The sequence below is a fragment of the Vombatus ursinus genome, unplaced genomic scaffold, assembly GCF_900497805.2.
Source record: "Vombatus ursinus unplaced genomic scaffold, bare-nosed wombat genome assembly UNPS02014778.1, whole genome shotgun sequence".
Lineage (NCBI taxonomy): Eukaryota > Metazoa > Chordata > Mammalia > Diprotodontia > Vombatidae > Vombatus > Vombatus ursinus.
The window spans coordinates 16,986,871-17,008,806 of NW_020954556.1; the positions used below are offsets into that span (position 1 = coordinate 16,986,871).

The 21,936-nt window shown below is 39.9% G+C and overlaps 1 protein-coding gene across 1 annotated transcript in view; it reads right to left on the reverse strand.

Moving 5' to 3' along the window:
* The window catches only part of HK2 (hexokinase 2), a 93,708-nt gene that overhangs the window by 66,846 nt on the left and 4,926 nt on the right, over positions 1 to 21,936 (reverse strand). The window contains exon 2 of the mRNA XM_027865147.1: positions 310 to 472. Coding sequence (XP_027720948.1) covers positions 310 to 472 — 163 coding nt within the window. The remainder of the gene's footprint in view (positions 1 to 309; positions 473 to 21,936) is intronic.

The following is a 21,936-nucleotide window of genomic DNA, read 5'->3' on the forward strand; positions in this document are numbered from 1 at the left end:
GATTCAACCCCAGGCCTCTGACTCCAAATCCAGTGCTCTTTCCACCATGCTATGCTGTCTGCCCTGTGAAAAAACTAGGTTTCTCTTTAATTACTTCAGGGCTTTGGAAGGAATCCAAGCTGAACCTCTTGTTCAGAATTCTACACGTAATGTTATAGTGAGGTTTCATTAACTTTGTGCTAAATGGAAAATCTTTTATTACAGAAGATAGCCTTACTCATCGGCTCCAGGAAAAACCATTCTAGACTAATAAACTATTACAGAGTACACTAGAAACAACTTCTTTCTATCCTCCAGCTCATTCATTACCTGTTCCATCAGGTGTAGATCGCACAAATGTCGGCAGCATTTTCACAGAAGCTGTGGGGTGGCTATCAGCCCCAAGCCCTTTCTCCATCTCCTTTCGGAACCTTTTGGAAACCTCCTGGAGAGTTTCATCTGACAGACGCATGTGATAGAGATACTGATCAACCTGGAAGGGAAAAGACCAGGATGGCTTTACAAGTGGTCCTATCTGTGCCTTTTATTTCCTACCCTTCATGATCTTATACTATTTCATGTTCTCTCTGCTTTCCAGGAAACACACACACACACACACTCTCTCTCTCTCTCTCTCTCTCCTGGTCCCCACTCCTCCCCTTGACCCTACCCCCACCAAACCCAGAAGCAGCAATAAAAGCCTAGAAAAGAAAATCTTCTTAACATTTTTGTCTTTAATTCTCCAAACTTTGCATATAAAATACTTGCTTCACATAAGGCTCATTGATCCAAAAAAAAAATGGAGAAAGGACAAATGAAAAAAACATTTATTAGGCACCTCCTATAAGAAAAGTCCAAGAGAAGGGAAGACTCCTTATACAAATAGAATTTTCCCAAAGAAGAACCAACAAAGAAAGAGCTGGTTCTCCCTCTGGAAGTCTTCAAGCAGGGGCTCAATGTGTCCATTGTCAGAAATGCAGTAGAGGGGATTACCCTGGGGCAGCATCTAAGACTCTTCAATGTCATTAACTACAACATGAAGCAGTATGCCTGTTCCCCTCTGATCTTGTCATCAAGGAACTTTGGTTGTTATTACTGGCTCCCACTTCAGCTTACTAAAAATCCTATGGAGCAGTAATCCCCCATCTGTGGGCCACAGTTCCATTAGGGGCCTTTGAGTTATTACAGAATCCCAGGAACACAGATTTAGAGCTCCTATAATAACATTACTTAGTGCTTTAAAATTTGCAAAGTGCTTTACACATTAGCTCATTTGATCCTTATACAACTGTGTGAGATGGCCACTATTGTTATTATCAATCATCATCATCATCATCATCATTATTATTATTATTTCTCCCATTTTCCAGATGCAAAAAATGAGGCTGAGACCAGAGTCACCAGCTAGTAAATGTGTGAATAGGGATTTGAACCCAGGTTTTCCTGACTCTAAGCCCACAGGCTCTACCTACCTACTCTACCATGTTGCCTCTCCTGAAATGTATTTTAGAGGTCATATAATCCCATCCCTATAGATGAAAAAACTGAGATCCAAACAAGTGAGTCCATCATTAAATGACTAAGTATAACAAATGAGTTAACACACCTACTCAATTAACATAGTAATAACACATGTGTCATTAGTATTTTTCAATTTCTAAATGCTGCCATGATTAACACAAATGAATTTATGGTGTATTCCTGAACGCATAGTGTGGTGTGTTGCCACTCATGCATTTTCTCTATCATAGATTTAGACCTAGCAGAGAGTTTAAAAATCATCTAGTCAACCTCTACAGAGGAGAAAACTGAATCTGAGAGAAGACACCCAAAGTCACACACAGTAAAAAGATAGAGAGTGTGGTTTAAAGCACAGTACTGAGTCCAAATCTAGTGCCTTTTCTCCTGCAGCCCTTCATGTTATCCTATGGAGGGCAATGGAGATGACTATTTTTTACACTAAAACAAGAGTTTGTTCATACTGAAAAAAGGTTGGATGGCCTGATTTCCAATCCATTGTTCTCCTTTCACTACCAATTAAGCTACTTTATGGATGCTTATTTCCTTCCTTCTTTCAGTCTTTCCTTCCTTCCTGTACTACAATCTTTTGACTTAAGACCTAGGGACAAGAGACATTCACTATGTTAAGAACCAGAAGATTTGGGGTCAGCTAGGTGGCACAGTGGATAGAGCACTAGCCCTGGAGTCAGGAGGACCTGAGTTCAAATCCAGCCTCAGACACTTGACACTTACTAGCTCTGTGACCCTGAGCAAGTCACTCAACCCCAATGCCTAGCCAAAAAAAAAAAAAAAAGATTTTTGCAGAAAAGATTAGGATTAGGGAAATCTCTGAAAGGGCTCAACAAATTAATAATGATAACAGCCTACCTTTCTATGGTGTTTTAAAGGTTCATATTATTGTGCCAATTTTAGAGATGGGGAAACTGATGCTCAGTCCACTTTGGTTTTTTTTTGTCACTATATCCCAGACATTAACTAAGCCTCAGAAGTAAACTGAATCCAGCTCTCCTAGCCTCAAGATGCTCACCATCACACCATTTATGAGCATTAGAAAGATGTTGGCTAAAAGCACACAAAGTCTTGTTTTATTTTATAACTGCCCCTTCCGAAACAGCAACAGATTCCACAAGGACCTGAGAAAAAAACAGCACGAGGCTAATTCTCCTTATTAAATTTTCCTCTGGTTCAAGAAACCAAAATCTTTTGCAGCTGAAATCCATCACTCTCTCCAAAGATCAAGACTATCCAATTAAATGTTACTTATTAATTGGGATAAAATTGCACAAACCAGCCCCTTGCTTTAATCTCATTAAGGAGCCTTCACTCCCCAGTATGAGTTATAACAGCAGCAGGCTGAAGGTTAGGAAATGGCTAATCTTGTCATCCCTTATCCAACCCACTGGAAAGGATTCAATCGTAAATGATATAAATGGGCTGATAAGTCACAGAAGTAGAAGCACAGTGTAGACATCCAGTATCACAGCACTGGCAAAACTAGAAGGGGTCTTAGACCAGAGGGCATAGAATCTTCAGACCCATTAAAGTCCTTAGAAGAGAGAATATGAGACCTGGAAAAATCTTTGATAAAGTAAAGAACATTCAAAGAAAAAGGGGAAGGGTGGGGAGGCAGGAGGAAAGGAAGGGAAGAAGCCTTTATTAAGTGCTTTATATTGCTTTACAAACATTTCATTTGAGCCTCACAACAACCCTGTGAGGTAGGTGCTATCATTATCCTCATTTTATGGTTAAAGAAACTGAGGCAGAAAAAAGTGACTTGGCCAGGGTCACACAGCTAAGTGTCTGAGGTCAAACTTGAACTCAAGATTTTTGTGACTCCAGCTCTAGATCTTTATCTACTAAGCTAAGTACCTAAGAAAAAAATGGAGTGCATTTAGAGTCTGCCACAGGAGAAACTGTTATGGGATTTGGAGAAGAGAAAATCTGAAGAGCTTTCCCTTTGGATCAGGACTAATCATGCTTTGCTTGGGACTGAACTTTGAACACTGGCACTAAAGTTTGGACCCAGGCGACCTAGGTCTTCCTTCTTGTCTGAGGCCGCCTGGTGAAGCTTCTGATGGTATCCTTTCTGTTGCTCCTATCCAGTCACTTTGGACTGATACATTCAGACAGAAGTGTGAGACAGGCCCTTCTCTCAAAAAGTACACTGTGGGAAGAACATAATGCTCAGATCAAGGCCTTGGCAGCCCACTTCAAGGCCCTAGGCCAAGGCCTTGCTTACCCACCTGCAGGCTGCTATCTTGGCTTTCCTAGGCAAGGCCTTCTTTGCGACTGCACAAATGATTCTCATAGGCGTACTAAAGCTTGTTAAAGAGTTACTGCAACTGAAGAGACCTCCCCTGTGTGCCCTTGGAAGATGCACGATTATCCAGAGGCCTACAATGCCAATATCCAAGAGAATGGGTCCCCAGTTTGTGACCAGAGCCCTTTCATCTCCCCTCTGGTTGTTACTGCTGCTGTAGTGAGCCAGATGAAGTGACACCTAGGCTAATGGAGAGACGGGAGATTATCAATGCTCTGAGTCCCAGACAAGCTCTCCATTCACAGTACCATGCTTTTTGGTATCCGCGGCCTAATATTAAAAAAAAAAGCCACCTTTGTACCACCCTGTACTTTACTATGCTACCTTACAATTAACATACACAGTTCAATCTCAGTGCTCAGTGGCAGTCTACACAGGGGGTGCTCAGTCAAAAAGACTGAGCAAACACTGGAGCCAGCCAAGACTTCAAGTTCAAGACTTTCTACCCACACCCTAGAAAGGGAAAGGAGTCATCCATCTAAGAAAGAGAAGGAAGAATTTTTCTTCAGACTTTAGTGGTAGCAGAAGCTATGTTTATATCCTATTTAGATGAAACCTCTTTTAGCAACCTGGAATAGATAAGCACTTCCTGATTGGGTAATCTCCGTCTCCTTCCCCACAGCCATACCCCCAGAATTAGGCTACTTCCTCTATGGTGGGGGAGGGAAGGAACTGATACTGACAGAATTACCTATGGAATAAAGACTTGGGGCAAATACACTAGGTGAAGATCTAGATGTTCACAAGAGGTAAATTGAAAGTAATTTCCATATTCTTTTGCATGAGACCTATTTTCACCAAGAGCAGGAAAAGTAAATGATATGTAAATTATTTCTCTGGGTCATATCTGTGAAGCAATGTGGCATCATGGATAGAAAGCCTCAAAGTAGAGAAGACCTGAGCTTAGGTCCTGCTTGACACACATTGGCTCTGGGACCCCAGGCCCTTACTTGACCTCTGAGTACTCTAAGCCAGCGATGTCAATCTCAAATAGAAATTGGGCCACTAAACTATATATAAGGATCCCCGCAGGGCCACATATTGATTTAGAAAACCACCTTATTAGCATTATCTACATTCTATTGAATTTTTATTAATTTTGTTAAATATTTCCCAATTACATCTTAATCTGGTTTGAGCCCAGTAGGAGTAGAGCTGCTCCAAGTGTTCGGTTCTAGAAGTGACAAAGATACCAATCTGTATGAATCGAGTCCCTTACGCCAATAAAATCACTAGTCCGATCCCTACCCTACCCCAGATCATATTATGTTCACTTTGTCCGATCTTGTCTTAAACATCCTAAAAATCCTACACCTTAAGCATCGTGAAGGACAAAATACTGGGCCTCTACTCTAATCTAGCTTAATCTCATTCCTTCAGAGAATCAGCTTTGGAAGGCACCTAAGAGGCCACCGGATCCAACCCATTCATACATAGAAAGTCCCTCTACACACAGCATCACTACAAGTGGTCATCCGCCATCCATCTCAAGACTTCCAGTAGGGAAGGCACCAGCACGGAACATGCCCATTCCACTTTTGGATGGCTCTAAATGTTAAGATGCTTTAAAATGTTTATATCAAGTCTAAATACACCTCTCTGCAGCTTCCCTCTCCAATGACCCTAGATCTGCTCTTCAGAACAAGCACAAGTTTAACTAGTACTTATTTATTATATGCCTTTTATGTACAAGGCACCATGGCCAAGGCAAATAAACAACTGTAAACTGGGGACTTCCCTCCAGGCATTTATTAATATAGTTAGTGAAATGAGACAGGCACAACTACAGTATAAGGAAGTTTATAAGTGCTATGAGTTTTACAGGTAGTAAAAGCTATATAATGATCAAAGTTTAAAGGAAAGAGAGAGGAAAAGAAATGGTATGAGAATGAGACTTGATATTCTGACCAAGGATATCCAATTAAGAAATGAATTGTTTTTGGCTGGTGTGGTAAGATCACTATCTCTAGCTCCATAGGCTGGACGAGCTTTTTCTAGGGCCCTCTTTCTTATAGGCTATGCTCAATTTTTCCTTAAAAGGTATTGAAACCACCTTGAGCATTAAATTGGCGCAAGGTACTAAGGTATGAACCACTGACTTAGCTTCCTAGTGGCTTAAGTACAAAAAGCCAACACATAAGGACTCCAACTGCCCCACTAACACAGCCAACACAAAAGGCATGGAAGCCCATACCCAACCCAGCTGTGTCCTTGCTTGACTATCCTTTCCATGCTATGGTTATTCACTTTGCTAACTGTTAAATGGTCTATGAGTGTCTCACAGAATTATCTACTTGGAGCTACCTTATGGTCACTGTATTGCCACGACCTTTATTTTACAGATGAGAAAACTGAGGCCCAGCAAGGTTGCCTTGCACAAGGTCACAGAGGTTCTCAGTGCCAGAGTCACAACTGAAACTCAAGTCCTTGAACTCTAAGGTCAGCACTCTCTCCACTGGAACATAAAGGCTTATGTGAAATAACTATCACAAAACTTTGGCAAATTTGTTTAAACATTATATAAAAGGGAACGGGCAGAACAAATTGTGGTATATGAAGGGAATGGGATACAGTCACTGTAGAATGAAATGGAATACATTCTTACATTGTGCTATAAGAAATGAGGGGGAAAGCTGGTTTCAAAGCGACATGGGGAGATTTATGGAAAAAGATGCGGAGTGAAGTGAGCAGAACAAAGAAAACAATGTGTGTGTGTGTGTGTGTGTGTGTGTGTATAAAACATCAATAGTACAAAAATGAACAATTTTTAAAGACTTAACAACTCTGATCAACTAAACGGTTAGCAACGATTCCACAGGACTAATAAAGAAAAACACTGCCCATTTCATGATGGAGAAATAAATGGACTAATATGCAAAAAAAAAAAAGAAATGCATTTTTTGATATGACCAATGTGGCAATTTGTTTTGCACTTACTGTGCTTATGTGATATGAGTGATATGAGTTGTTTCTTTCTTCTTTTCTTTCTCTTTTCAGTGGGTAGGAAGGAGAAAGAAGAAGGGAAAAAATGAATGTTTGATAATTGGGGAAAAAAAATTGATTGATCCTGGTGAATTTAATTCATTAAGGACAGCTAGATTTTCTTTTATTATCACATCACCAAGGAAGTTTTTTAATTCCTTGGTGATTCTTTTTGGGCAATTCTGCCAACTTTGAAGATCATTCTCCTGTAGAAAACCATATCTGCAATTGAGAAACAGTGTGGATTAGAGGACAGAAGTGTTAAAAAAAACCAAAACTTTCAACTGTTATTATCTGCAAAAGGTCTTCCCCTCATAAAAGCTGGGCAATCAGGAACATTTTTACTTGTGAATATGTCAGATTTCCAAAGGTAACAGAAGTGATAAGAGGAAACTGCCATTCAGGACCTGATTCTGATGAATAAGGAAGAAGTGGCTAGTGAACTGGGAACACCCAGAACCTTGGAACACAGTGACCACAAAATCTGAAGAGTTTGTGATAAGATGAGGGGGAACACGAAGTGTGTTCCAGAATTTATAAGAATATTTTTCAGAGTCCAGACATAAAATACGTAGAATTGTGTGGTCTAAGAAAATTGGCTGATAATGGTGGTTGGAGCTCACAGTCTAATGGGGGAGACAGCATACAAATTAGATAGGTAGACAGACAGATAGATAGAATTATATATTTATACACACACACACACACAAACATATACACATACAGCTATAGATATAAATATACAGGACAAGTTAGAGAAAAATGACAACAGTAAGTAGGATGATAAAGAGAGACATCTTACAAAAACGGGGGAGAGCCAGGAGGCAGCGATGAGGAAGAGCATCCCAGGCCTGAGGGGCAGCCAATGAAAATGTCCAGTCAGGAGACCGAGTGTCTTGGGGAGGATTAGCTAGAAGGCTCTTATCAAAAGACAAATACAAGAGTAGTATTGTCTTGTTTTAAAAAAAAAGTGTCAGGAAATTCAAGATGAGCTGTGGCTTAAGTGAGAGAAGCCAAACTATTCAACACCTTTTTTGCTCGAGAAGGATCTTCAAAGCTGGCAGAATTGCCCAAAAACAGTCACCAAGGAATTAAAAAACTTCCTTGGTGATGTGATAATAAAAGAAAATCTAGCTGTCCTTAATGAATTAAATTCACCAGGATCAATCAAGTTATATTCCAGGGCAACTGGAAAAAAAAAACTTTCTATTATTGAGCTGCTGTTTTTTGGACAAATAAAGTAAACAGAGAGAAATGTTACTGGACTAAAGACAGAAAAAAAGCTGTCTAATTTTTAAAAATGGGAAGGTGAATGTTCTCTGAACTAAGCCTCAAGAAGCTTATAATCTAACATGAGAAGAAGACAACACGCAAAAGAAAGTCGAAAGGGGAGTGATGTAGGGATGAGAAGATGTGTGAGAGCTGGTCCTGTTTATGGTTCTACCCTACCATTAAAGAGGCTAGGGGGATATTGATGGAGTAGGAATAACAAGAATTGACAGGATATTGTATGATGATGGGACTTACGATAAGTTTAGTGGGAGCTTTGTGGAGAAGCCAAAGATTCAACTATTCTGGATGCCAAAACTGGACTCTAAAAAGATCATGACAAACTAGAATCATGAACTGATAAAACTTAATAGGAACCCACGTAAGATCCCATACTTGGGTTCAGAAAAAGCCGAACTACCCAAGTGTCAGTTAATCAAGATATGCCCAGAAAGCAATTTATGCTTTCATTTATTAGTGTGGAAAAGCTCCAAGGGTTTTTGTTGGGCAGAAAGCTCACTAAGTCAGAAGGGTTCTGCGGCAACCAAAGCGCTAATGGGGTCTTTGGGTGAATTCACAGAATAGTGTCCCAAACAAAAGAGGTGACAGTTCTGCTATACTGTGCCTTGGTCAGGAAACAACTGGAGCATCATATCCAGTTCTGAGTATCATGTTTTGGGAAGGATATTGGCCAAGTTCAGAGAGCTGCCAGTATAAGATGGCAGCCAAAAAAAGCTAATGTGTGGGGCAGGTAGGTGGCGAAGTGGATAGAGCACCAGCCCAGAAGTCAGGAGTACCTGAGTTCAAATCTGGCCTCAGACCAAACACTTGACATTTACTAGCTGTGTGACCCTGGGCAAGTCACTTAACCCCAATTGCCCCCCCCCCAAAAAAGCTAACGTGAACTTAGGCTGCTTCATCAAGTCATAATAATAGCTGACATTTACATGTCCCTTTAAGTTTCACAAAGGGCTTTGCATGCATTATCTCACTTGATCCTCACAACAGCACTGCGATATAGGTATTATCCCCAAATAATTAAATTATTATTTAATAACTTTTTTTTTTTTGCTTTTTGGTGAGGCAATCAGGGTTACATGACTTGACCAGGATCACACAGCTAGTGTCAAGTGTCCAAGGTTGGATTTGAACTCAGGTCCTCCTGACTCCAAGGCCAGAGCTCTATCCACTACGCCACCTAGCTGCCCCATTAATAATTACTTTTAATAAGGAAGAAACTAAAGGTCAGAAGTTAACTGTCTTACCCACATTCACATAGCTAGTCAGGATAAAAAGCAGGATTTAAGCCCAGATCTTCCTGACTCCAATTCCAATGTTCTTTCTCCTATACCAAAAAAAGAACAGGAGCGGTGATAATTTTCCCATATGCTATCCTGGTGAGGCCATATCTATACTAGGTATGTCCACTTTTTGGTTATGTTATGTTTGGTTATGTCCACTCTGGCGAGAGTAAGGGTTCTTAGCCTTTTTTGTGTCATGGACTCTTTCTGGCTGTCTGGTGAAACCTATGGACTCCCTTTCTCAGAAAAATGTTTCAAATATGATATTTTAAATAATGTTTTAAAATACAATAAAATGCATGGAACAACAAAGGAAACTAAGGAAATTAAGTTTTTCCCATGCAAGTTCGTGGACCCCAGGCACTCAGAGGTACTAGAGGGTGTCCAGAGAGGGGAACCTGAAAAAGGGTCTGAAAACAATGTCACAGAAGGATCCATTGAAAGAACATAACATATAGGGACCTAGTCACCTGGCCCAACCCCCTTATTTTTACATGAGGAAACTGAGGCCTAGGGAGGCTCAATAGCAAAAGACTTGGAATCAGGAAGACATGAGTTTAAATTCTACCTCAGATAACAGCTGCATGGCAGTGCGCAATTGAGCCTATTTCCTTATCTGTGAAATGGGGATAATAATAACACTTATCTCCCAGAGTTGTGAAGATTGAGATAAAATACATAAAGCACTTTACAAACCTTAAAGTACTACATGAATGTTAGTTCCTAGCCCTGTGTCAGTTAAGTGATAAGTAGCAGAGCCAGACTATGAATACAGATACTCTGTCTCCAAATCCAATGCACTTTACGTTGAACCATATTGTCTACAAAAGGCTAGAGATGCTTAATTGGAAAAAGAAGTCTTAAGGGGAAGGAGAGGTTGAGGCAGAGATAAAAATTTGACTCATTCTGCCTGGCCCTGGAGATCAGACTTAGAATCAAACGTAAGTTACAGGGAGACAGAGTTTTAGTTGACAAAGCACAGCCCCCTCCTCCCAAAAGCCCACAAAAAGTTCTTTCACAGTAGAACAGTAATAAGAGTGATAAGCTCCCCATCACAGGAGGCTGAAAAGCAGAGGACAGATGACCAGTCGTCAGCATACTGTGGAGATAACAAATGCTTTCGGCATGAGTTAGAAGAGTTGACCTCCGAGGTCTCTTTCAACTCTGATATTCCATCTCTATGGTTTTATTTTTATAGAGTCTATCTTTAAGACCTCAAGGAGGGGCAGCTAGGCAGTGCAGTGGATAAAGTACTGGCCCTGGATTCAGGAGGACCCGAGTTCAAATCTGGCCTCAAACACATAATACTCTCTAGCTGTGTGACCCCAGGCAAGTCACTTAACCCCATTGCCTAGCAAAAAAAAAAAAAAAAGACCTCAAGGAACTAGATGAGGGCAAAGATATAAGCTAGTATACAGTAATTGTCTATATAGAGTCATAGACATCTGACCCATAAAATGCTATAGACTATATATCCTTTAAAATATGGGACAATGTGGCTAATCATCCAAGCAAAGAGTCTGAAAATGGGATTTCAGAATCATAGAATCTCCATGTTAGGAGTTCTGGAGTCTTAGAGGTCATCTTGTACAATCTATAACCAAATCAGAATTCGCTCAAAATACTCAACACAGTCATCCAGTCATTGCCTGAATACTTGGCTGCTATTATTTACTTTGAATACACACCCACTCAGTCCCTTTTTCCCCTCCTGAAAAAAGAGAAAACTTAAGAACCCTTTGTGAGCATTAAATAACTTAAGACTGAACAGCAAATGCCCATTCTTGGCTGGTTTTCCTAGTCCCTTGCTGTGTAAGCCAGTAATCCTTAGAACTCACAGCACTGTTCAAGTGGGTCCGTTGTATCAGCCACATACAAACTGGAGAATCTCAAAGCTTCTGCTCCAACTATAGAGAATGCCATCTTAAGGCCGAACCCCTCAGTTTATAGGTGAGAAAATGGAGAGCTAGACAGAGGAGGTGACCTGCCCGAGCCTCCATAGCTATTAAGTGGCAGAGGGTGGATTCAAACTCAAGTCTCATAATTCCCAACCCAGTGTAGGATGAAGTCACAAAACTGCTCTTTCAGGTATTCATCTACAACAAGTAAAGAAACCCAGTTGGGCTAGGTGGCTGTTGAGGTTGTTTCCAATGCTGACATTTTTGCAAAGGAGGAATGAATAGTCAGGAAATTCTGGTTAGGCCCAGCTCTGCTAAAACTTGTAGATGCTGTAAAGGGAGCACAGAATCTGGAATTAGAAGATCTGCATTCAAATCCTGCCTCTTCAACTTATTACTTGTGTGATGTTAGTCCAATTATTAATATTTCTGAATTCTGTATATTCCTTTAAAAAAAGCCACATGGAGGTAACATTACAGTCTCACTCAGAAAGAATGCTTAGCAAACTAAATCTGAATTTACCTAAAAACACTCATTTCCAGAGTTCTCCTTAAATGTAAAATGAAGGGTTAATTCCATAGTTTCTATGGTCCTTTTGAGCTCCCTACCCATGATCTAGTGGGGCTCAGGGTTTCCTAAGGTTCAATCTGAGGATGTTTCTGGTTTATTTCTCCAGTGACTCATGATAGATGCTATTCATTGCTTTTCTATATTGCTAACTCTCTCCTATCCTTAGTACCACAGTTCAAGTTTCTGTTTAGGTAAATAAAACAAAACAAAAAACTCTGACAATGAGATAGTGTAAATAAGAAAGAATACTTTGCAATTTAAATCTGAATCTAAATTCAGCTACAAACGATGACTTTGACTGCTTCCTACATGCCAACATATAGGAATACATATTTACAGTTTGGTTTTAAAAGTTAATATAGGTGGATGCTGCCACTGAGAACAATTCTTGAAAGATATAAGCTCCTGAAATATAAAAATACATTATCTACATAAATACATATTCAATAAATTAATATACAAATAAATAACATATATGTTATATTTAATAAATGTATGTTTATATTTATTATTATATATTATTTATATGTATGTATATTTATATTTAGTTTAACAGCAGCTAGAGGGTGCAATGGATGGGTCTGGTGTCAGGAAGACATCTGAGTTCAAATCTTGCCTCAGAAACTTACTAGTTGTGTGACTCTGGGTAAGTAACAATTCTGTTTGCCTCAGTTTTCCTGTCTGTAAAACAAGCTGGAGAAGAAAATGGCAAACCACTTCCACTATCTTTTCCAAGAAAACCCCAAAAGGGTTCACAGTCAGATACAACTAAAAACAACTGAACAACAATAAATGTATATATTTATTTATAACATGTTACATATAATTATGTACATTATATTACATTTTATTTAAATAAATATTAAAATTCCCTAAAATATAACTACACTCAAATTTATGTATCATGTACATTATATAACATTTTAATATACTTCATATTAAACATTGTATATATTAGATATTATATAAACATTGTACATAATACATTATATATACAATGTATACATTATAATTGTATATAATAGACTGTTTATTACATCATGTTATAGTATATCATATATATATTACATAACATTGTAATACACATAATATACAATTTAACAAATATTATGCTATATATTGTAGTTCTCAGGGATCTGTGAATCTCTGAGGCAACACAGTACAACAGAAAGGCTGCTAAATATGAAATCCCAAAGTCATTGTTGGAGTCCTGATTCTGCCACTCAGTGTCTATGACCTGGACAAGTCACATTTCATCTGTCTTAAGCCAGAACTGCCTCATCCTTGTCTTCTAATGCATCTTCCAGGGGATTATATATAATTATACATATATATTCTCTAAGAGTCCAAATTGTCTTGAGTTCTTGGCAAGAAAAGGGAATTCAAAAATCTAGATAAAATGGAATCTACCTAGCTGGAGTTTCCAAGGGATTGGAGAGTTACTAACGAAACTCAGGTTGATATGCAGAGTTTTGTTTGTTTTTTACTGATTCTTTGAACTAAGCTTTAACCTGTCCCTTTTCATGGGTGGCAGGGAAAAGCTAAGGCCCTGGCCCTGGCAGACTGGAGAACATACTGATGGCTAACTTTCTCAGTTCTAACCACAAGGCTGGGGTTGCCCATTCAGGATAAAGCCTGGCAGTTCTGAGACAAGGTACCCCTTTAATGAGACACATGGACAAAATTTGTCTTCAAAATTCAGGGCTATGTAAAGAGCATCAAGTTTACACTGTAAAGTTGCCAAGAAAATACCAGATGCTTCTGATAATCAAAGGGCAAACAGTAGGCAGATACACACGCGCACACACACATGTACACACACAGGCACACACACACACACACACACACACACACACACACACTTACTTCATGATGTCTTAAGCTCTCTGACCTAAGACACCAGCACGAAAATCCTAACTTTAGTCTCAATCACCTTTCTGTATTCTGGGCTAATCCCTCCCTCATCTCCATGATTCCAACTCTGACATACCACATGGGTCACAGGCTAAGCTGTTTAGGTGTGGGGATGACAGAGGACAGAGCTGTAATGTGGGGCAGTCCTCCAAGATCCTATTACAACCATCCATGAGTCACACAGTTTCCTGTTAATCCAGTTCTCACTGTCTGCAGCGTCATGTTTCGTACAGATTTCATCCAGTGGCATAAAGAGGAAGTCAGAGGTCTAGAATAGAGTAAGTCTGGAGAGCCCTGGACCACGGGAGCTACCTGGGATCCTTAAATATGCAGCCCCTGTGTACTGTGTGTACTTAATGGCCCTGAGTAGAAAGAACTTAAGCTGCTGTATGACAATATGTAAAATACTGAAAAATGTGAATGATATCATCACACATGTGGCCCTGCCAACAAACTGACTGGATTTTATGGGACTGCAACAGAATAGTCGATCAATCCACATAAGGACTGGAGAGTAATGGACAAGCTAGGGATGAAGTTAGAAAAAAAAAAGCCACTTGGGCTCCATAATGACTCAATTGAAAGGAAATTCTACTCTGAACCAACCACAAATATTTACTCAACTGTTTCCAAGGAAGGCAATGCACTAGGCACTGAGAGAAGGGTGTGTGTGTGTGTGTGTGTGTGTGTAGGGGGGATTTTAATAGATTGTAGGTATAGAAACACAAATGTCTGAGACATGATCCCTTCTCTCAAGAAGCTGACAACCAGACATTTTAGTTTAGCCAACAGAAAAGAGAGTGACAGAGAAAATGTCAAGGGCACGTTCATCAGATGCCTCAACCACCTGAGCCACCATTGCATAAGGAGGTTTGCAGGAATTGTTATGGCAAAGGAATCTGAATTCACTTTATAGATGAGGAAACTGAGGCCCATAGATAGGAGGTAACTTTTTCAATGTCATATTGCTAGTGAGTCAGTAAAAAAAACAACTTAGATTTGGACCTAGTTTGGAACTGTAGATAGAGGGGACAGAATGGTTAAGTAGAAGACAATCTCTATAATACCAAATAACTTAAGTTCTTAAAAAGAAAAGGCTGGTGGCTCTAGGGGAGGTCAGGCAGACACTAACACATACTTTATAGAAAAAGGCTTTAGAATGTAGTGCACAGGGGGCTGAATTGGGACCACAAACCCATTCTACTAGCTATATAACCTTGAGCACAGGCCCTTCCCCTCTCTTTGGGGCTCAGTTTCCTCATTTGTAACACATGGTAGAGAGGATGGATGAGATGATCTCTGAGGTCCCTTCCAGCTTTAGACTATATGTTTAAGTGAGAAAAACTGAAATCTATGAAATGAAAGGCAAAGGCAAACAGCTGGAGTTACAGCAGGCATTGCACATAACTGGTCAAGGGTGTGTGTGTGTGTGTGTGTATGTGTGTGTGTGTTTGTGTTTCTTGGAAGAGCAGAAAGAAAAAAAAAAGGAGGAGGTTACTGGAAAGTCGGATGGGGCATGTCTGGAAAAACCTATTGGATGGGTTGAGAACCAAGCATAGTTGGAGGGAAGAATAGCCAAAAAGGAAAATACCCAATATAGACAAATAACACAAGGTAACAGGGTAAAGGAAAATGGCAGCTTTAAACTGATTTTGCCCCTCATTAAGATTCTTCTGATAACTCCTCTTCTTTCCTTCAGCCAGAAGCTAAGCTGGCAATCTTAAAAGAAAGGATATTTTAAAAAGTCTGTTCCAGCTACAGAATTCCTCCAAATCACCTGGAATGAGAGACCACTCCTAGCAAAGCAGTGGCTCCACCAACGGGGTTGAGCAGTTGGATTAGGCCCAGGAAATTAAACAACCCCTGCCTCTTTTCCCCAGCTCTGCCAATGGCCTGCTGAGTGACCTCTGACACTGCCAATCATCTACTCTACCCTCTCTTCGGGGAGAGGTTCACAAGACTGGCGCTTGGGAGGTAGAAATCCACAGGTAAAATGCATAAAGCTTCAACACCCCTAAATTAGGGCAGCACTTTAGGTGAACTGGGACTCAGCCTGCTAATCCCCAAGGAAAGAGGCCAAGATTCCTGACTCATTCATTGCACAAACTAAATGCTGTCTGGCCAGGAATAAGGAAGGAGTGACCTAGAACTCTGGGGTAGAAGATCCACTTGGGCTATTTAACTACCAAGTGCAGGTTATAATCAACCAAATCAAAAAAAGGAATTCCACCCCTACTCTTTAAGAGTCCCTAGTTGAGCAAGACCAATGATAAAAGGCTCCAAACCTCTCTGGCACACTTAAGCCATTTTCTAACTTGGAGTCCTTTGTACAAGTACACGTCACCCTCTTCTACTGCATTATAAATTCCTTTGACGGTAGGAACGGTACTGGGCACAGAGCTGGCACTTAAAGGTTGTTGAATTTGAACTGAAATGGCCAGACAGGAGGCACTGTACACCTGTCTGGCCTACAGGCGGAAGAGGCTAAAGTTAAACCTGGAACTCACCTTAGCTTTAAGGTGGGCCTGGCTCTGTTACAGCTCACCGTAGGGAAGTCCTGAGATAACAAAAACCTTCAAATAGCATGACCATGACCAGGTACCACAACACAATCCATCCACAGGGATCTGTCAAGTTGCCTCCACAAACATACCCACCCCACAAAGAGAAACCAGAGGGAACAAGCATGACCAAGCAAATTCTTAGAAACTTGGGATTTCTTCAGTGCTCCTGGTCCCCTGGAGTCAGATGGCTTGGGTTCAAATTCCAGCTCAAAACTGTGTGACCTTGGGAAAGTCATCTCTATTCTCTGGGCATCAATTTCCTCAGCTGTAAAATATTGTACTTCAGGAGTGGGGAACCTGCAGCCTCAAGGCCACCTTTTACTAAGGTGATTTGCTCTGTGAAGTTAGGATTCAGTTAAAGGGCCAAACTTGAGGACCTAGAGGCTACAGGTGGCCTCCAAAACCCCAGATTCCCTACCCCTGTACTGGGTCATTTCTAAGGTCCACACCAACTCTAAATCCTCTCCTCCTAAGGATTCTCTGACTCCAGAGCCAATAGCTTTTACACTGTTCCATGTCACCTCTGATTTTATTAAGACTGCATACATTTACATCAAGGAAGAGTAAATTCCAACCACCACACACCTTCTTTAAGCCTATTTTTGTTCTGATTTTAATCACTAGATTAAATTAATTCCACTCTGACTTACTATATGTAGTACCAAGAAGAAATCCTCACAGATCCAAGGAAATAGACAATACATTTCCATTGGATCATATATTTAGTGCTAGAAAGGTTCTTAGAGGTGATTAGCTCAGACCTTTCATTTTATAGATAAAGAAATGAGGACCAGTTAAAAGTAGTAGTAACTTGCCCAAGGTCTTGGCAGTAAAAAAGTAAAAGGGGAAGGTTTTGAATCCAAGTATTTTGAACCATCCCCAGTATACCAAGCTGAGTTTCTGAGTTTCTCCTTTATGACAATGCAAAACTAAGGCAGATTTATTTATAGCTTTGGTTCTGAAAGAAAACTTAAGAGCTCACCTAGTCTAACCTTAACCCTGTCTTCCAGCTAAGGAAACTGAGGCCTAGAGAGGGTTAAGTGACTTATCCAAAGTCACCCAGCTAGCTAGTGGCAAAATCAGGGCTAGAATTCCAAGTCTAGTCAGTACTTTCCACTGCAGCACAGTATCACCAACTATACCATGATACTGTTTTGAAAAGATAAATGAAAAAAGTGTTAATATACAAACCAATTTTGCTGACTTCAGTGACAATGAAGAACCATGTTATTGAACTGAAGTTAAGAAAAATGTTATCAAAAGTAATTGAAAACAAAACAAACAAAAAGAATGAATGATCCCGAGACCAAATAGCCTAACATCCTCCTCCTTTGCCAGCAAGTAATGTGACTGCCTAAGGTAGAATATCGAATACTAGGTCAGATTCAATGTTTGTTTCACTATTTTTCTTGAAAACACAGGAGCATTCAAACTAGAGGGGGTGAAGGATCTTTGGGGTCTTTTTCTCCCCCACAAATCACTGTGATGTGAAGACAAAAGGCATAAATAAAACATTTTAAAATAACTAAGGGCAAATAAACAAAGTCGGGTATCCTTACTTGAGTTCCTGGGTTCATCAACAATCATTAAGTTTCTTACCTCTGATGCTGGATTTTTCTCAGGACTTTCACTCAGTTTGATTAGGAATAATAACTGATGTTTATATAGTTTAAGGCTTACAAAGCACTTTCACATCAACCTCTTATCCCATCCATATAGCAACCCTGTGATGTAGATAATGTATTATGTTGCATATATTGTATAGTGTTTCTATCCCCATTTTATAAATAAGAAAACTGGAAAAGTTTCTTGATTTGTCTAAAGTCACATAGATAACTGGTGAAAAGAACCATAACTGGAAACCTCAATGCCTAATTCACAGGGATCCAGGACAAGCTCAATTTTGAAAAGCTATGTCACAGAAAATGTTAACTTTCAACTAAGGGGCCTCCAAAAGTTCCTACCTGGCTCATGTCTAGGAAGCGAGGCAGGATCATGCTCCTGAATTCACCCTAAAGATGAGAATATGTAAGGGACAAGACTTGAGGAACAATTTAGTGCAACAGAAACAGCCCTGAATTGAAGTCAGAGGACCTGGGTTCAAATTCAAGCTATGTGGTTCATCTTTCACAAATCACTTTAACACTCCTGGACCTAATGTTTCCTAAAATGACAGTTGAACCAGATGTTCCACACGGCTGTAAATCTATGATCCTAAGTGAGATAAAAGTCAATGAAGGGTCTATAACAACTACAAATTACTTTCCTATCACTACCTAGAAAGGAAGCACAATGTAGCAGATAGAGAGGTTGCCTTGGGAGTTGAGAAGACATGGGTACAAATTCTGCCTTAAGAGCTATACCGGCTCTGTGGTCCTGGGAAAGTCACTTAACACTGTCAATGCACCAAAGCACCACTCTTAAGACTGAGTTACAGAGCATTACAAAAGTGTGATGGTAGAGGGGCTTTCCTTACCAGGAGGTTCAAAACACCAATAAAAATCACATCTCTAGTTTAAAAAAAAAAAAAGTTCTGCATAACAGCAAAGTGTTATACTTAGTTAAAAGAAATACTCAGGAGGAAAAAAAACAATTACTGTACCTACTCCCCCAAATAAAAAAAGAAATCCCATTAGGAACTTACGTGACCAAATTCAACAATTAACAAGGTTAACTGCCTATGTAGAAAAATGGAATGGTCCCTGATCCTAGGTTTGGATATCAGGAATTTGTTGCAAAGTGCTTTAATCATTTGTTTGGATCCTTTTGACCAGCCTTCAAGGGCCCTGCTCAAACACAGAGGAACATATTACTAGCAGAGATTTAGAAGACAGCTACCATTACAGTATAATTTAATCAATTAACCAATCAATCAAAAAAAATCAGTCAAGGATTTCTTAAGCACTTACTATCTCTCTGGCATTATGCCAATTTCGGATATAGAAACAAAAAGGAAAAAAGGAAATAGGAAAAAAGTATGTACACATTTAAATATATGTAAAATAAAAGACAATGGGGGCAAAGAAAACATTAGCTTCTGGTGGGAGATCAGAAAAGTTTAAATTTTCATTGACGTGAACATTTCTCTAATAATACAAAGCAATTTATTATGCTAATAGATTGAGTATATAAATACATTAATATCTAATAACACGAAGCAATGTATTATGTTGTCAAATGGTTGATACTATGTTACTAGGTACCATGGAACAAAAAGGAATTTCAGAGTTTAATGGTTACATTATTTGACTCTTTCACTATCAAGAAAATTTTGTCTTGATAAAAAGCCCTATAGTAGGGGTGGGGAACCTGTGGCCTCAAGGCCACATGTGGCCCTCTAGGTCCTCAAGTCTGGCCCTCTGACTGAATCCAAACCTCACAGAACAAATCCCCATAATAAAAGGATTTGTTCTGTAAAACTTGGAACTCAGTCAAAAGGCTGCAGTCAAGGACCTGGAAGGCCAAATGTGGCCTCTAGGCCACAGGTTCCCCACCCCTGTATGGGGAATAATGCTAAGTTGCAGTATACTCTCGTGTTCAATTAACCATCAGTTTTAAATATGCCTTGGGGTTCTTGAAGAAGGTTGCTTGCCAAATGAATTCAGTGATCTTTCAAATACTGGTACATGTAGCAATCAATGAAAATCATTGTGGAACTATGGGAAATTTCTACATGATTACATTTATTAAGCTGTGCATTTGTGTGGTTTTTTAAATGGAAAAACAAAAGGAATATGAACCCACCCACTCCCCCCCCCCAAAAAAAGAGAACTGCCAGATGACATTCTAGAAATGCTCTGCTTAATCTATTAATTCTAACAATGGCAATTTTAAGTCAGTACAGGACTGGAGTCGGTGGAGGAAATGTTTGGGAGCCCAGCCTTCAGAACCAATTATCTGGAAAATCAACTCCTGTGGAGAAATGGGCCAGCCATCCCCACCAATTGCTAACCAACTTCCACCCTCAAGGCAGGTCAGCCAGCCTAGTTAAAGAGTAGCAGGAAATCCTGAAAGGCAGGAAGCAACATGTGCCAGGCAACTCAAACCACCACCACCACCACCCACCTGGACCACCACCTTTGACCACCATATATTCCCTCAGACCATGATGGACATAGACCGGGACCTTGAATTCAAGAGTCTTGGGAAGAGCAATTCTTCCAGCTCAGTGGCCAGAAGCCATCCTGCTAGAAAGCCAACCATGTAGAGATGCAACCTGGCAAGCTGCTCCTATATGTACTACAGCCATATCTACTGAAGCCACAGAAAAGAAAGCCAGTCCTTGCTATCAAATTTCTTGATACCGTCAAATGGCTCAACATCAAAAACTGATATGATTTTATCGGTGAAGATGGCTTTCAAGAAGAGGTAGCAACAGTAACATCTGCTTTGCCCCGGCTTCCTCCTCTGGACCATGGGGCTTTGCCCATTTGACTTGCAGCTAAAGCCTGCCTGTATGTGTGGTCGCCTCCATTAGAATGGGAGCTCCTTGACAGCAGGGATTGTCTCTTTTTCTACTTGTATCCCCAAGGCTTAGTACGGTGCTTTGCACATAATAAGCCCTTAATAAATGCTTCCTTCATTCATTCAGATAATCCTTTCGTGAACCTCAGAGACAATGGTGTAGGGAAGAGAACAATGGAATAGGAAATCAGAAGAACTTGGTTTGAGACTGACCCCTTGATAGTGGTGGATTTAACTTCTGAACCTCAGTTTCCCTATTTATTTAAAGAATGGGATTAATGAAAATTGTACTGTCTAGTTTCTTGTTGGGTTGTAGTTAGGAATGTATTTTGAGTTATTTATTAGGTCCTTGCCTAGAGACTAAACCAGTTCATGCCTGTGGCCAGCCCTCCTGCCACTACTGCATTGTTTTAACAGCAATAGAAGTTATCACTGAAGTAAATAGACAACACACCTAAGCCTCATTTCAGTGACCACAAACTAAATGATACAGACATATGTGTGTATATATGCATGCATATACATATTATATACATAGATATTTTTACTCACTTTAAAAAGCTCTTGAAAATGGTTTTAGTCAGGAGAGCAAGAGTTATCTAGGGAAATGGGGGGAGGGAGGAACATCTGAACACATATGAAATGCGGCTCCCTGAAACTACTGTTGCCATTGGAATGTAGCTCCAAATAACATAGCTGCTGAAATAACCACTTGTTGGAAAGCAATTTTAAAGGCCTGTGTCTCTTTCTCCAGCACATGGGAGATTACAAGTGGGGCCCACCAGACATCACCCCCCACCACCTTCACAGGGCTACTGAGAAGCTGAAAGGGATCAGTTACAAGAGTTCTAGAGAAAATAAACAGTCTCTTAGTCCAATGCCACTGAGGTCATTTACTGATTTTTTTACTTCAAAAAATGCATGATTTCTTCCTTAAATTATTTTTTTCTCCCACTTATTGATGGTACTGGTAGAAACAAAGGATTTTTCAATTCAAACTCAGTATTAAGAGCTAAGTGTTAAACTTAGTATCAAACTAAGCATCAAGTGTCCAAGCACTGTGATAGGCTTTGGAAGTCTTTAGAGAGGATGGCTTTCCTATCCTCATTCAATTCAAGAACCTTTTAAGTATCTATTTTATGTCTGGGCACTT